This window comes from Cyprinodon tularosa, unplaced genomic scaffold, assembly GCF_016077235.1.
Source record: "Cyprinodon tularosa strain WSP-4 unplaced genomic scaffold, ASM1607723v1 ctg21, whole genome shotgun sequence".
Taxonomy (NCBI): Eukaryota; Metazoa; Chordata; class Actinopteri; order Cyprinodontiformes; family Cyprinodontidae; genus Cyprinodon; species Cyprinodon tularosa.
In genome coordinates, this window is record NW_024038778.1 from 1,906,917 (window position 1) to 1,921,990 (window position 15,074).

The 15,074-nt window shown below is 40.0% G+C and overlaps 2 protein-coding genes across 2 annotated transcripts; both read right to left on the reverse strand.

The window, feature by feature from the left end:
- Nucleotides 1–2,672: 2,672 nt before the first annotated feature.
- On the reverse strand, nucleotides 2,673–10,250 carry fbxl18 (F-box and leucine-rich repeat protein 18). Its single transcript, XM_038285358.1, has 7 exons — nucleotides 10,047–10,250; nucleotides 8,964–9,161; nucleotides 8,438–8,787; nucleotides 7,838–7,973; nucleotides 6,672–7,750; nucleotides 6,165–6,383; nucleotides 2,673–3,172 (listed from the first exon to the last, which is right to left on the reverse strand). Exons 1-7 carry the CDS (start codon nucleotides 10,098–10,100, stop codon nucleotides 3,016–3,018), a joined length of 2,193 nt encoding a protein of 730 aa, XP_038141286.1. The 5' UTR covers nucleotides 10,101–10,250; the 3' UTR covers nucleotides 2,673–3,015.
- Nucleotides 10,251–11,844: 1,594 nt separating this feature from the next.
- actb1 (actin, beta 1) lies at nucleotides 11,845–15,074 on the reverse strand. Its single transcript, XM_038285342.1, has 7 exons — nucleotides 14,922–15,074; nucleotides 14,076–14,203; nucleotides 13,753–13,992; nucleotides 13,115–13,361; nucleotides 12,835–13,026; nucleotides 12,575–12,756; nucleotides 11,845–12,491 (listed from the first exon to the last, which is right to left on the reverse strand). The coding sequence occupies exons 2-7, from the start codon at nucleotides 14,196–14,198 to the stop codon at nucleotides 12,348–12,350; spliced, it is 1,128 nt and encodes a 375-aa protein (XP_038141270.1). The 5' UTR covers nucleotides 14,199–14,203; nucleotides 14,922–15,074; the 3' UTR covers nucleotides 11,845–12,347.

The following is a 15,074-nucleotide window of genomic DNA, read 5'->3' on the forward strand; positions in this document are numbered from 1 at the left end:
ATGGCCCAGACCTGAATAATAGATACGTATCCGACAATTAAAAAGAACACATTTTTCCGAGTAAAAGCAAACAAATGAAGAATTTTTGCAAAGAACTGAATAAAAACAACCAAGTGAACGTTTTGCTTGACGCTTAATTAGATAGTGGAAAAGTTTCCAATCACGATTTGTGTCGATAATATCGTCAATGTATTATTACGCCTGCCGCGAAACACAACACACTGACACCTACCGGCCATAAAAACAACTGCGTCTCGTATTTAAAATTTTGATAAGTTTTCAGTCATAGATTGAAACGTAGAAGCACTGAAATAAAGCAACAATAATGAAACTGTGTTTATTTGCGTTATATATTCCATCTTATAATCAATTATAAAGTAATTTGAAAAGGAACAGAAGAAAAAACATCCACCGTTCATTACTAACCAAGTCTTGTAAAGCATCAGAAAGAAAATGTTCCAGATCATACTTGAAACTGTAGGATGAATAATTTAAAAGTAATTTAATAATTCTTAATAATTATCTCAAACCGTTCCTAATTTGTCCTTGGTCATTTTGTATCCATTTGATTTCTTTTTTTCCTTTTCTAACTTTACGGTATTTTGAAATAACCCATTTTCCCTCAGCAGATGGCCGCTCACACTGAGCCTGGTTGTGTTGGAGGTTTCTTCCTGTTAAAAGGGAGTTTTTCATTTCCACTGTCGCTACAAGCATGCTTAGTGTGAGGGATTGCTTTGAGTCAATTAATCAATGCAATCAACTGGTTTTCCTTAGATAGAAAACTTTGAATCAATCTGACTGTATGATCTGGTGAACGGTAAAGTGCCTTGAGATGTGTTGTGAATTGGCGCTATATAAATAAACTGAATTGAAAATGTAACAATGTGACAGAGTGGTAAATATAACAAATGTTATATCTTTTAAATTCATAGTTAAATGAATATGATCTGATCTTTTCCAAGTTTAACAATTAATTTAACATAACCCTCAGTGTACAAAAACATGCAATAAATAATAATAATAATACACACATTCCATGTTTATTATATAAACTAGATCACATAAAAAAAGAAACAAAAGACAAATTTAGGGCACGCTTGCTTGTCACTCAGATTGTAAAAGAAAAACTCAGTTGCTTAAAAAATGTAATTATTTCAAGTGTAATTAAACATGTAAAAATGCAGGAGTTTTGGCAGGTTGCCACTCTGGAACATTCTGGTGTAATTCAACATGCCAAGATAAAAAATCATCAGCTAGGGCTTTGGCATATTAATTTTTGTTTCACTTCAGTTTAGAAAAGAGGTCATCCTAAACAACTTGAAATAAATCAGTTTACAATGCAAAAGTTATACAGTAAATAGAAGCTGTGAATGACAGTTGGCAATATTCATGAAAGCAGACATAACAGCCTCACCCTTAGATCAGATTATGAACTGCTTGAAATAACTGAAGAAAAAACAACCCACTGAACTATAGCTGAAGCAGGGTGGCTGAAGGTAAGGATGATTTAGATTTATTTGATACCGAAAAACAAAAGTGAAACCGAAGGACCCTAACTAAATTAACATATCTGATGGATAATGTCTCCCACCCCATGCAACAAAGCTGATGCTGAACTAGAAAGCTCCTTCAGTGACAGACTGCTGCACCCTAAATGCACCAGGGAGCATTATCACAGATCATTCCTCCCAGCAGCTTTAAGACTGTATAACTATCACTGTTCCCAACAACTACAATAAATTGTTACAGTCATTGTGATTTTCTTCAAAATTTCTGTCTTAGTTAAATAACACGCTGCTGTCATTTTTTTTGCACATTTCTGGTGTTGCAGCTATTTTTTACATATCCATTACTGTAAAAATGTCCCTAGCTGTTATTGATTTGTTATTATCCAGATACATAGTATTTATATTGTAAAATAATGTACACACAATACTTTGTTTTATTTTCTTATGTGTTGTTTTTATACTTTTCTAAGGTCCACATTGTGTGACTATAACCTTTTACTGCTGTAACACCACAATTTCCCCATTTTGGGACAATAAAGAAATTTTTTGTTCTATTCTATTTTTTATTCTTGCCACAAGGAAGGGATGCCTTTCATTAATTCATCTGACTATAAACTCTGTTAGAATGGAAATATGTGTTAAGTTTCTTGTGCTCTTTGGTGGTTATCCTACATTCCTTGCATAGGCAGCATTTTGTCAGACTATAGCGCCTTCGGTCCAGATCCAATAAACTGAAGGACTGTTTCATTTAACAGTCTGTGAGGAACATCAGCAATCCTCCTGCCTGTCTCCTTCTTTCCTCTATGTCTCAGAAATACGCCTTATATCTCTACTACGTCACAAGAATACAAGCTTTTGATAATTTACAATGAAGCTGATCAGATTGGACAATTCTTGTGGAATTACATTGAACTGCACCATCAGTTCATTTCTATACCATAATTCAATCCATCTAACCAGCTTGTAGTCTTTGAAATCTTATTTTTTAGCTTCAGCTTCATAATCTATGTGTCCTGCTGCTGGCCCCACTACTAATGAAATACTGCTATTAGCCATTAAACTACACAACTGACCTGATTTCCTGCTCATCTTTGGGAGCCATTAGCATTCTTATCATTAGAGACTGCTGATTTTGGAGAACAAACAGGCACAGAGAACAAGACATAAAAATTACTCAGAGGAATTTATTAGAACCTTTGCCGAGTAACAGCTTCATTTACAAAGATTCCTTCACTACATATTGTTGGCACTTATTTCAAAGGTAACATAGTGGCTTAAGTGATGAAATGATTTACAACTGGGATGCCCAAGTAGCAGCATGTGTTCATGAATGAGTAAATGTCCTTTAAAAGCCATTTCTACCCTGCAATACAAATGTAAACACGGTTGACTTATTCTCTTAAAGACCGATGCTGTTTCCCCAATCAGCAACCTAACAGGTTTCTGATCAGATTTAAGTGAATTTTCTTTCCAGCAGCAGAGATTAAATTGAAGATGATCGGTGAAGTCACATCGGTGATAAATGTGGAGGTTGTGCCACGTGGCTCTGAAAAAGAGTGATTCGATCCAGAAGTGTGAGTGGGATCCCCCTGATGACTGAGGGCAGGTCCTCGTGCTGTAATGGATAGATGACCACACTGAGCGGCGGACGCTCAGCTGAAAATCTGACAAATAGGATACAAAAAATTAAAATCAAAGAGAGAAATTTAGATTTGTTGCACGACAGAATGTCTGATATAATCTTCTTTATTCCTATATTACATAATACACATTAACCTCCTGCAGATTTCTTCTACTTTTTTTTTTATTTTGTCACAACTAAATGATTCAGCTCACCAAACAGATTGCAATATCAAGGGAAGTAACTTAATAACAGAAAAAAATCAGTTTTCATATCAGGAATTAGTTTATTAAACATATAAACTATCCAAACCCAATGTTTCTCATGGGGGAAAAAAAAATCATTTTTAATGGAGGTATGTAGGATTTCCCAGCAGGAACAATCTTTTTTTTTCTTGCTCATCCCTCTTTTTTGGGGGGAAATGTCAGATGGATTTTTATGTTGCTTTTAGACAGCTGCTGTTTTGGTCTTTAGCTCTTCCATGGAAGCTGTTTATCCTCAGTCTCTTTATTATTAAATCATAAATACAGCTTTAACAGAGGAAACTGAGTCATACAGAGCCTCAGCTGTTCTTTAGAGTCGTTTTATTTATTTTTTTACCTCCCAGATGAGTTGCCAATCTCCAATACTTCTCCACTATGATTTTCTTCCCACCCCTTTATTTGATTTGATTGTATGGGTCTCACTGTAATTCTCTGGAGTCCCAAAGTCTTAGAATAACAAGGATTATATTTTTATCTATTCTTAATCATCTTTTAGATTGACTCTAGTATTAATAAAGTCTGGTTTTGGCCAGACCAAACATCTCCAGAAAAGTCTGGTTAATCAAAGTTACTTCTTGATTCTAAAACAGGTTTGATTAATTTTATACTAAAAAAGGTAGAGTTGTTCTTGAAACACTTTTATTGTCAATAAATGGAATCATCATTTATAAATTGTATTTATTCAGGTAATATTGATCTAATATTAAAATGTGTACGCAGGGATGGACGATAAGGCCAAAACAACAGATTTCTTCATTTCAATTGATACAATGTCATTTTCTATATACAGGTGCTGGTCATCAAATTAGAATATCATGAAAAAGTAGATTGATTTCAGTAATTCCATTTAAAAAGTGAAACTTGTATATTATATTCATACATTACATACAAACTCATATATTTCAGATGTTTATTTTGTTTAATTTTGATGATTACAAATGACAACAAATGAAAATCTCAAATTCATCATATCAGAAAATTAGAATATTGTGAAAAGGTTCAAAATTGATGGCCCCTGGTGCCACACTCTAATCAGCTAATTAACTCAAACCACCTGCAAAAGCCTTTAAATGGTCTTTCAGTCTAGTTCTATAGGCTACACAATCATGGGGAAGACTGCTGACTTGACAGTTGTCCAAAAGACGACCATCGACACCTTGCACAAGGAGGGCAAGACACAAAAGGTCATCGCTAAAGAGGCTGGCTGTTCACAGAGCTCAGTGTCCAAGCACATTAATAGAAAGGCGAAGGGAAGGAAAAGATGTGGTCGAAAAAAGTGTACAAGCAAGAGAGATAACCGCACCCTGGAGAGGATTGTGAAACAAAACCCCTTCAAAAATGTGGGGGAGATTCACAAAGAGTGGACTGCAGCTGGAGTGAGTGCTTCAAGAACCACCACACACAGACGTATGAAAGACATGGGTTTCTGCTGTCGCATTCCTTGTGTCAAGCCACTCTTGAACCACAGACAGCGTCAGAAGCGTCTTGCCTGGGCTAAAGAGAAACAGGACTGGACTGCTGGTGAGTGGTCCAAAGTCATGTTCTCTGATGAAAGTAAATTTTGCATTTCCTTTGGAAATCAAGGTCCCAGAGTCTGGAGGAAAAGAAGAGAGGCACTTCATCCACGTTGCTTGAAGTCCAGTGTAAAGTTTCCACAGTCAGTGATGGTTTGGGGTGCCATGTCATCTGCTGGTGTTGGTCCATTGTGTTTTCTGAGGTCCAGGGTCAACGCAGCCACATACCAGGAAGTTTTAGAGCACTTCATGCTTCCTGCAGCTGACCAACTTTTTGGAGATGCAGATTTCATTTTCCAACAGGACTTGGCACCTGCACACAGTGCCAAAGCTACCAGTACCTGGTTGAAGGACCATGGTATCCCTGTTCTTAATTGGCCAGCAAACTCTCCTGACCTTAACCCCATAGAAAATCTATGGGGTATTGTGAAGAAGAAGATGCAATACACCAGACCCAACAATTCAGAAGAGCTAAAAGCCACTATTAGAGCAACCTGGGCTATCATAACACCTGAGCAGTGCCACAGACTGATCGACTCCATGGCACGCCGCATTGCTGCAGTAATACAGGCCAAAGGAGGCCCAACTAAATACTGAGTGCTGTACATGCTCATACTTTTCATGTTCATACTTTTCAGTTGGCCAACATTTCTATAAATCCTTTGTTTTTCTTGGTCTTCAGTAATATTCTAATTTTCTGATATGATGAATTTGAGATTTTCATTTGTTGTCATTTGTAATCATCAAAATTAAACAAAATAAACATCTGAAATATATGAGTTTGTATGTAATGTATGAATATAATATACAAGTTTCACTTTTTAAATGGAATTACTGAAATCAATCTACTTTTTCATGATATTCTAATTTTATGACCAGCACCTGTAGATATAAACAAAATAAAAGCTATGCACAGACTGCCCAGGTGACCCCAACAGATGCCTGCACAAAGGCAATACAAATATTTAACAGAAGATCACTAATATTTTATGTTTTTAAAACTCCTCCAATATAACATTTAAGAAATATTTCTTTAAAAAAAAAAAAAAAAAAAAAAAAAAAGGATATAAGAACTACATAAAACCCAAACACCAGTCAGTAGTAAACGCTGTAATCATAGACTATTATTTGAAAAAACAGACTAAAATTATATTGCCATATAAATTGACATTGGATCTAAAGTATCTTAATGACAAAACAGAAAAAAAAAAGAGTTAATGAGTTTTCCCAGCTCTGTAAATACAACACCCTCACTTACCGGTCCAGCAGGGATTTCTGCAGTGTCTTGCAGGCCACCAGGGTACCACCCATGAACATGTGGCACATTACTACATGACAGCATCGCTCTATGAAGGCTTCTGTGGCAGAAGGGTCAAAGGTGCCACAACGTGAGATGAGGCAGAGCCGCTGGAGGCGGGTGCAGCTGGACAGGGCCTCAAAAAAAGACGCATTGGCATTCAGGTATGGCTGCTCTAACCTAAAACAAACACACACTAATTAAGTGAACGTAACAAAGATGAAAACTTTAGATTTACAAATGCACTTTACCGCACAGTAAGGGATGAGCAAAAGATGGATGGAAATAAATAATATCAAATAAATACAAAAAATAAGCTTTTTTCAAATGGCCAATTTCACTATTATTTAAGCCAAATAATAACTGAATAGAAGGTTCAATTTAAAAAAGGAATGCTATTAATTAATATATTTGCTTGTTTATGGCTTTTTTCTACAAGGGAAAGGAAATGTGAAGCCATCTTCTTACCTGAGTTCCTGCAGTTGTGTGCAATGTTTAAGTGTCTCCACCAAGGCAGCGGTGTAGTTCATGGTTTTCAGCGATCCCAGGTTGGCTAAGGATAACACACGTAGGTCTCTGCACCGTTTAGCCAACTGCACCAGTCCTGTTCCTCTGAGAACTCCTGGAAGTCCAGCCAGCGTCAAACGGCGTAACCGAGGCAAAGCCTCGAGTGCTGCTAGGTGTGCATCTCCGACTCCTTTTGCCCAAGCGCACATTCCACGAGGCTCAACGCTGGCACGAGTGCACGGCTCAAGCCGAGGCAGCGTGGAGGCAAAACCCGGACCGATGATCTCAAAGGTTTCTAAAAACGGACAACCAGCTGTGAGAGAGGTCAGTCCAGAGGTAGTGTCCCCAGCAGGAGAAGGCTCTGAATGGGGTTTATAGTTCTGGAGACCCACACGCGTTGCCTTCTTCAATCCCTGGAACAGCAGTGAGGGAGCAGAGTTACGCGCCGAGATGTGATTCGTATTTACACCGTCTGACAAAGCGCATGCAGGCAGGGTCAGAGAACGCAGGTGTTGGAATCTCCCCAAGCTGGCACAGAGGTGCGTTTCTCCATCCAGCCCCGGCGAATGTTCGTGATGATAATGTGTGTGCATCAAGTTGAGGTGTTTAACATTGGAGCAGGCTGCAGCCAAATGGCTCACCGTCCGTGCCACCAGCTGATCCTCCACACTCCTGCACTCAGAGTACGGAACATGGTTGATCCCGCTGAGATTCAGGCTGATGAGGTGAGAGGCGTCTCTGACTCCTCCGTTCAGCAGCGACTCAAAGGCCTGCGGCCACAGCGCAGGGCAGCGGCTGAAACTCAGATGTTTGGGGCTGTTTCCTTCCAGAGCTTGTTTCAGGGACATTGGATCCAGCCAGGTGCGGGGGAGCTGCAGAGCTACCAGATCGCCTCGCTGACCGAGGCTCTTAGCCAGTGAGGGAGCAGCAGGCCAGTGAGCCGGATTGGGACCGGGGACTGAAACGATGAAAACTCTAAGGTGCTTTGGAATGTGAACACTAAACACGGCCAGGTAGAGAAGGAGCAACGTCTGGTTCACCTGTTATGAAAAGAAAATTGAACCATCTCTATAGTGAACATTTTAGATGGTAGAAGGTTTGTATAACAGGAATCTTAACAAGGTCACCTCTCCTGGTGCCAGTCTGGCTGTAAACTCCTCCAGCTGTTCGTAATGTGGCACACTACTCTGGCCAACCATCAGCTGGCAGCAAACACCGACACCTTCTTTAGTTACATCTGGGATGTCAAACTGCAGCATCAGCCTGAAACACACAAGCAAACAATCAATCCCATAAAACCAACACTATCCTCTGGAAAAAATAAATCCTAAAACACAAGTCTAGCTGGTTTTGTAATCTTGCTAAACTCCAACAAAGGATGAATGTTGTGTGAGAAAAACTCAATGCAGGTGACACAAGGTGCTGTACTTATGATCAGGGCATAATCAAGAAAGATAGTAACTACAAACAATCCAACATTGCCTTTCTTTTTTCACGAGATTCTACAGTAAAACATGTAAAACAGATGTTGTAAAAACAACAACAATAAACGTTTTAAGCCCATATATAATTATCCTACCCCTTTAGAATTCATTACAATGCTCCGATCATCTGGTTTCTAAATTCTCAAGTATGGCGACAAGCATTAACTTGCAAATTAAACATCACATTTTCAAAAATCAATACTGATGATGCAGTACGAGGTTGTACAAAGGACTGAGTCTTACTTGCGGAGTTGGGCGCAGCAAGGTACTACGCCATAGCTTGGTGTAAACAGCGTCTGCCTCAGCTCCTTGAGGCGACTCAGTGAATCCACGGCTTCTGAGCTGAGCAAAGCGGAGTTGAAACAGGGCCTAACATCAAACGCCAGCGATCTAAGGGATGAAAGTGAGGACAAGAGACGGGACAGGCAAAGGGAGGTGAAGCGGCAGCCGGTGACATCCAGATGTGTTACTCCTCTGCAGCGCGCCAGCAGCTCCAGAGTGGAGACTGACAGCCAGTAGCAGCTGTTGAGGCTGAGGGACTGCACATGATTGGCCAGCAGCTTTAGTGTGTGACGGACCAACTGATCATCAGCCTGGAAGTAAAAGGTTTATTTAATATTTTGTTCATTCGAACCAAATCTACCAAAAATGTTCCTGTATTCTTTAAAGGGGGGGATGCAGCTGTTTTTGAAATGAAGACATCATTAAAGAAGAGAACTTGTCAGTCCTAAACTATTGACTCTAAAGAGGGTATTTCTGATGACTTCACCTTATATTCTTCAGAAAATTTGACATGTGCAAGCAAGGTCTTGTCGTAGCAAAGTGCGTGTAACTTCTGGCAGACATTTGCCACATTGGTGAGAAGGTCGCAGACTGGGACATGACGGAGGATACACAGCATGATCTCATCAGACAAATCTGACATCCCAACCAAGGCAGAAGAGATGGTGTCCTGGTCACACACAGCCTGAGAGACAGAGAAAAATATTCAGTTAGATTTCATTTGATTTAGTTAAGGTGGACTCAGGTTCAAACAGCTTCCCAGGCCTTTAATCCACATGTTTACCTGTTCTCTATGTGCATGCATTGTATCATTTTTACTAACAAAAATAATATCAAAAACAAGTGATTAGAAATTGTCCTTTGGGATGGTATTATGTTTTTAATTCTCTGACTGAATATAGTAAATAGAAAAACTTTAAATGCTGATTTTTAAGCAGTTAAAGTGAGAGAATATGACAGATGTCAGAAAAACAACATTGTTTTTATACATGGAGGGAGGAGTGTCATGATCTGGCGCTGCTTTACTGCGTTAGCGTTAGGAAGACTCTGCAAGAGTCAAGAAAAGATCAGAAATTTTTGCTTTTTATATAAAGTCAAGCTTATGCTGTGCAGCAGACCAAAGGTCCTAAAGCATTTAAAGCTGTGGAAGTCAATTAAACCCAATGAATATTGTACGACCTGAAAAGGAGCTTTCATCGTTTAAAAAGATTAAAGGAATTCGGTAAAGAAGAGTGTAACTGACTCTCCAGCAGTTATTGGAAACACCTGCTGACAGTTTATGTCACCATAAATAGCACAGAAAACTCAGTTTTATATTATACTAATGTGAGATAAATAGTAAATTTAGCATAGCACTTATATATATAGTGGTAGAGAGTGTGCTAGTGAATAATATGACAAAACAGACTGTCACCTAGATTGGATTATTCGTTATGTTTCTTTTCCGCTATTGTTGAATAATACGAAGGCCTAATAAAGACATTTAGGATGATCGGTCTTTAGCTGGAAGCGGTTTGATCAACGAATGGTAGGATATCCAACTCATCCTGACGAACACTGGCCAACCTACTTGCTCGATTTGTCGATCCATGCCTTCCAAAACCCCGGATACAATCTCATTCATGGTTTGTTTTTTTTTTATTTGTTTTTTCCGAAATGTTAATTAAAGCAACCGGCCTTCCATGATCTGGTCCATCTGCTTTTATCCCGAATCGCAGAAGATAAAGGGGGGGGCAACTGGCCGCTAACAGCGAGACGGAAGATATTAGAAGCTGCACCAGGGGGAAGAATTTAATGGATGGATCAACTTCCTGTAGATGCATTTTAGAGCATAGACATATAAGGCTTGATAAGGGACCAAAAAAGAAAGAGCAGAACGCTATTTCTGACCTTTTGAATTGAAAAAGCAAATTCCAGTGGATTTTGTTCACCAGAATATGTATGGTTATTATTTAGCATGTTTTAAGAGAAAAGTAGCCCTTAAGTGATTTTTTTTCACTATGTCATTCATTTATAAAAATCTTACTTTGTGAAATATTTAGTTTAGCTAAATATTTAACTAAATATTTAATTTGCAAGCTGAATATTTGGCTCCAAACGAAACATTTAAAAAAGTAAGATTTTTATGACAGTGAAAAAATAACCCCCCTATTTTTCTCTTAAAACATGCTAAATAACCATAAATATTGCTCCTAATTTTTAACCGCTTAACTTTGCAAACAGCACCCCACAGAATTACACATATTTCTAAGAATTTGATTTTTCCCAAAGTGGATGTGCATAATCCGGCTGGAGGAATTGAGATTAAAATGTAGCTATTTTGAAAGCCAAAAAAAGTTTAATTGCTTGAGTAAAAAAAACCTGATCTAAGCCTTAGACAAGTGTGAAGGTAAGCCTGTTCGAGCTGGGGCTGGACTAGGTTTATGATACAAGTTTAGATGCATTGCTACAGATCCCACCAGAATTGCAGCAATGGAACAGCTGGACTAAATCTAGAACAACTAGTCTCCTCTGCAGATTCACCCCTACATACAGACATCCTTGCTGGCAATCAGACCGAGTGACAAGCTGCACTTTACAGAAAGTAGATATTTTTTCCTCCAAGGTTGTTTTCAGTGCATTTTTACTAAAGAGTGTATTTCTATGTTTGCATCCTTAACTGTCAGAATTTTAACAGCCTAATTTATAATTCCAAAGCTTGTGTTTCACAAAAATGACTGATTCTGCTGAACAACATTACTGTATGCTAGTGTGTTATTTCACCGTTACCTACTGGCCAATGTGCAATCACACCAGAAAATTCTAAGCTGCAGATTCAATTAGTGTAGGATAAGGTACCCAACATATCTGCAGCATACAGCTTAAACTTCCTGTGGAAATACTTTTAGGGGACTTAAGCTGAAAGACTGGATTAAACAAAGCCATTACTTTTAGGACCATATGGCTAAAACTGTACAGCTACGTTTGACAAATACGGCCTTTGTAAAAGGATGCTACACCATATGCCAAATGGATTTTAAGTCTATAGTAAAGCTTTTAAAATTAAATGCCAATTAGGTACCACGTTCCCACTGCATTTAAATTCTGTAGGTTTTAGTTGACCCCTCCCCCCGAAAAAAAAAAATAAATAACAAAACCTAGCTTAAGTTTTACACTGCAGTTGATAGTTTGCAAGAAGAAATTCCCCTTCACCCGAGTTGAATTTACAATACAGAACCTCATGCCCTCAAAGCAGCAGTGCAATCATTAATGCCAACTATAACTGTACAGAACAGTCTAAATGTAGTGAGAAACACATTGACAATTGGGGGGGGGGGGGTAGAAAAAAAAAAAAGTACACTTTACATACAAGACCCAGTAGACAAGAATCTCAGACATGTGCGCTTTATTGGGCTGTTGTGTACACTGGAGGTTTGACACTCCATGCACAAACCTTCATACACCTCAACACAAGGTATGAGCCTTGTTCTTTGCAGGATGACAAACTGGACCAAATATTAAGGCCGGGTACAAAAACAAAACACAAGTTCAGATTACATAACTTACATATTAAGCAATACTACAGATCTGTTGGGCAAAAAGCCCAACAGAATAAACCTTCATAGAGGCAAATAAGGTGGTGAACATAAGACATCTGGAATGACCTACACAACTGACATGTTTTTCCACACATTCACACCACCAGGGATGCTCTTTACTTCCTGTAGAGTTTTACCCCCATCAGGGGGCCATAGTGCCAGAGCGATAGTGATGACAGAATGGAAGAGGTGTCGACTCAGCACACAGTGTGTCGGTGCAGGTATGCAGAGCCTGTCTGGACTGGAGCAGTGTTTATTTGAAAAGGGGGAGGGTTTGGAGTTGAAAAGTCTGTTTAGAAGCACTTCCTGTGGACGATGCTTGGGCCAGACTCGTCATACTCCTGCTTGCTGATCCACATCTGCTGGAAGGTGGACAGGGAAGCTAGGATGGAGCCTCCAATCCATACAGAGTACTTCCTCTCTGGGGGTGCAATAATCTGTGAAGAGAGGAGTGTTGTTAAAAAAGGGAACTTTCAAACAATGTTTTAAATGGCACAAGACTTTTGACAGTCATTTTTACCTTGATCTTCATAGTTGTGGGTGCTAGGGCAGTGATCTCTTTCTGCATACGGTCAGCAATGCCTGGGTACATGGTGGTTCCACCAGACAGGACAGTGTTGGCATAGAGATCCTTACGGATATCTACGTCACACTTCATGATGCTGTTGAAGGTAGTCTCATGAATGCCACAGGACTCCATTCCTGTCAAAGAGTGACGATTTGTTAGAAACCCTTCCAAGGTTAGTTTATTCTATACATAGGTGTCCTCGTGCAACTCACCAAGGAAGGAAGGCTGGAAAAGAGACTCTGGGCAACGGAACCTCTCATTTCCAATAGTTATGACCTGACCGTCAGGCAGCTCATAGCTCTTCTCCAATGAAGAGGAGGAAGCAGCAGTTCCCATTTCTTGCTCAAAGTCCAAAGCAACATAACACAGCTTCTCCTTGATGTCACGCACAATCTCACGCTCAGCTGAGGGACAAGATATTTGGCAAGGATTATTCAGCGCTCCAACTATTAGGGCCACTTACCCATAAAGAGTTGATGCGTTAATGCTCACCTGTGGTTGTGAAGCTGTAACCCCTCTCAGTCAGGATTTTCATGAGGTAGTCTGTGAGGTCCCTGCCAGCCAAGTCCAACCTCAGGATGGCATGAGGCAGAGCGTATCCTTCATAGATCGGCACTGTGTGGGTCACACCGTCACCCGAGTCCATGACGATACCAGTGGTACGACCAGAGGCGTACAGAGACAACACAGCCTGGATGGCTACATACATGGCAGGTGTGTTGAAGGTCTCAAACATGATCTAGAAGGAGAAATTAGCACTTAGTCAATTTCAGTCAAGACTTAAGTCATTATGTTAGCCAAAAACATAGCTTTAGTTTTTTTTTTTTTAATTAAAGGTGCTAAGTAAAGAGTCCAGACATGCAGAAAAACCACATTAGTTTCAATTCTCATCTTAAGCCGGTAAGAAATTTGAAAAACTGCAGGCCCCATGCTGCTACAAATCATTCCTGATTCAGTGCAGGAAAACAGAAACCTGAAGCATCTGAAGAGAAGAAGCTTTCAGCTCAAGGAGAGGAAACCTAGAAGTTCAAAGGAACAGGATGCATTTGAAGACTGAGCAGAGAAATGCTTACAGGTCAAACCCCACCCATGAGGGAAGTTTTGATCGCAAGAGCTGTGGCACTAGTTACCTGGGTCATCTTCTCCCTGTTGGCTTTGGGGTTCAGGGGGGCTTCAGTGAGCAGGACAGGGTGCTCCTCAGGGGCAACTCTTAGCTCATTGTAGAAGGTGTGATGCCAGATTTTCTCCATGTCATCCCAGTTAGTCACAATACCGTGCTCAATGGGGTACTTCAGGGTTAGAATTCCCCTTTTGCTCTGTGCCTCATCACCGACATAGCTGTCCTTCTGGCCCATTCCAACCATCACACCCTGGAGAGGGAGAGAATCAGTGTCAATGCTTGTTTAAAGGTTGTGATCATATGTAGCTGATCTGTAGAAAATAAAGTGTGTACCTGATGCCTGGGGCGGCCAACAATGGAGGGGAATACAGCACGTGGAGCATCATCTCCTGCAAAGCCAGCTTTGCACATTCCAGAGCCATTGTCAACAACGAGGGCAGCAATTTCGTCTTCCATTTTTTCTAGGAGAGGAAAAAAATAAAAATTTAGATGCAGTTAAAACAAAAAAAACCTGCCGTTACAGCCACTATACGCTAGATGTCGCAGTTGAGCAGATCCAAATTCAAATCCAGAGCCTTGAAACAAAAGGCAGTTTCTCTGGACATGACCATATAAGGAAAAAAGTGAGGGCAGCCTGGAGACAGCAGCGGCAGACCTGCCCGGAAACCATCCCGGGTGTCACCGCCAGCCTCAGATGACACCGACATGCGACCACTCCCTGCACTGTGGTTACTAGGAATGAGTCAACCATCCAAAGACACGTACATGAACTAATGAGCCATCTTCCAAAGTCAAAGCCAGCAGTAAGGTGATGCAGAGAGATGGCCATTTGACAGGACAAAAAATAAATAAAACCCACCTCAGCTTTTTAATACATTCGTATTAGTAAAAATTTTAAATAAATTTGCAGAGAAATTAACCACTCGTCTAAACGTGCTACATACACAACCAAGGTACATTTCAAACATTTTAAAGCAAAGAGCAAAATACCCATTTAAAACAGCAACTACTAAGCTGAACACCGGCATCACTTGTTCCCCGACCTCAAGTTAAGATATTTTAAACAATAAAACAACCTTTACGTTTGAAGCAACAGCTGCGGGAAACACAGTCTCGGGGAAAAAACGCTGAATTAAAGTAGAAACAATAAGCAAAAACCCTAATATCTATTGGTCTTACCAAAGTAAATGAGGTCCTCTGTGCCTGCGTGAGGTGTGCACTTCTCGAATGTCTGAGCTCGACTACAGCGAAGGCAACTCGCAGGACTTTATCTGCGCCCGAGCTGCGGCCCCTTTCCATATAAGGCAAACTTTCCTCTCCGCGCCTCCTGAT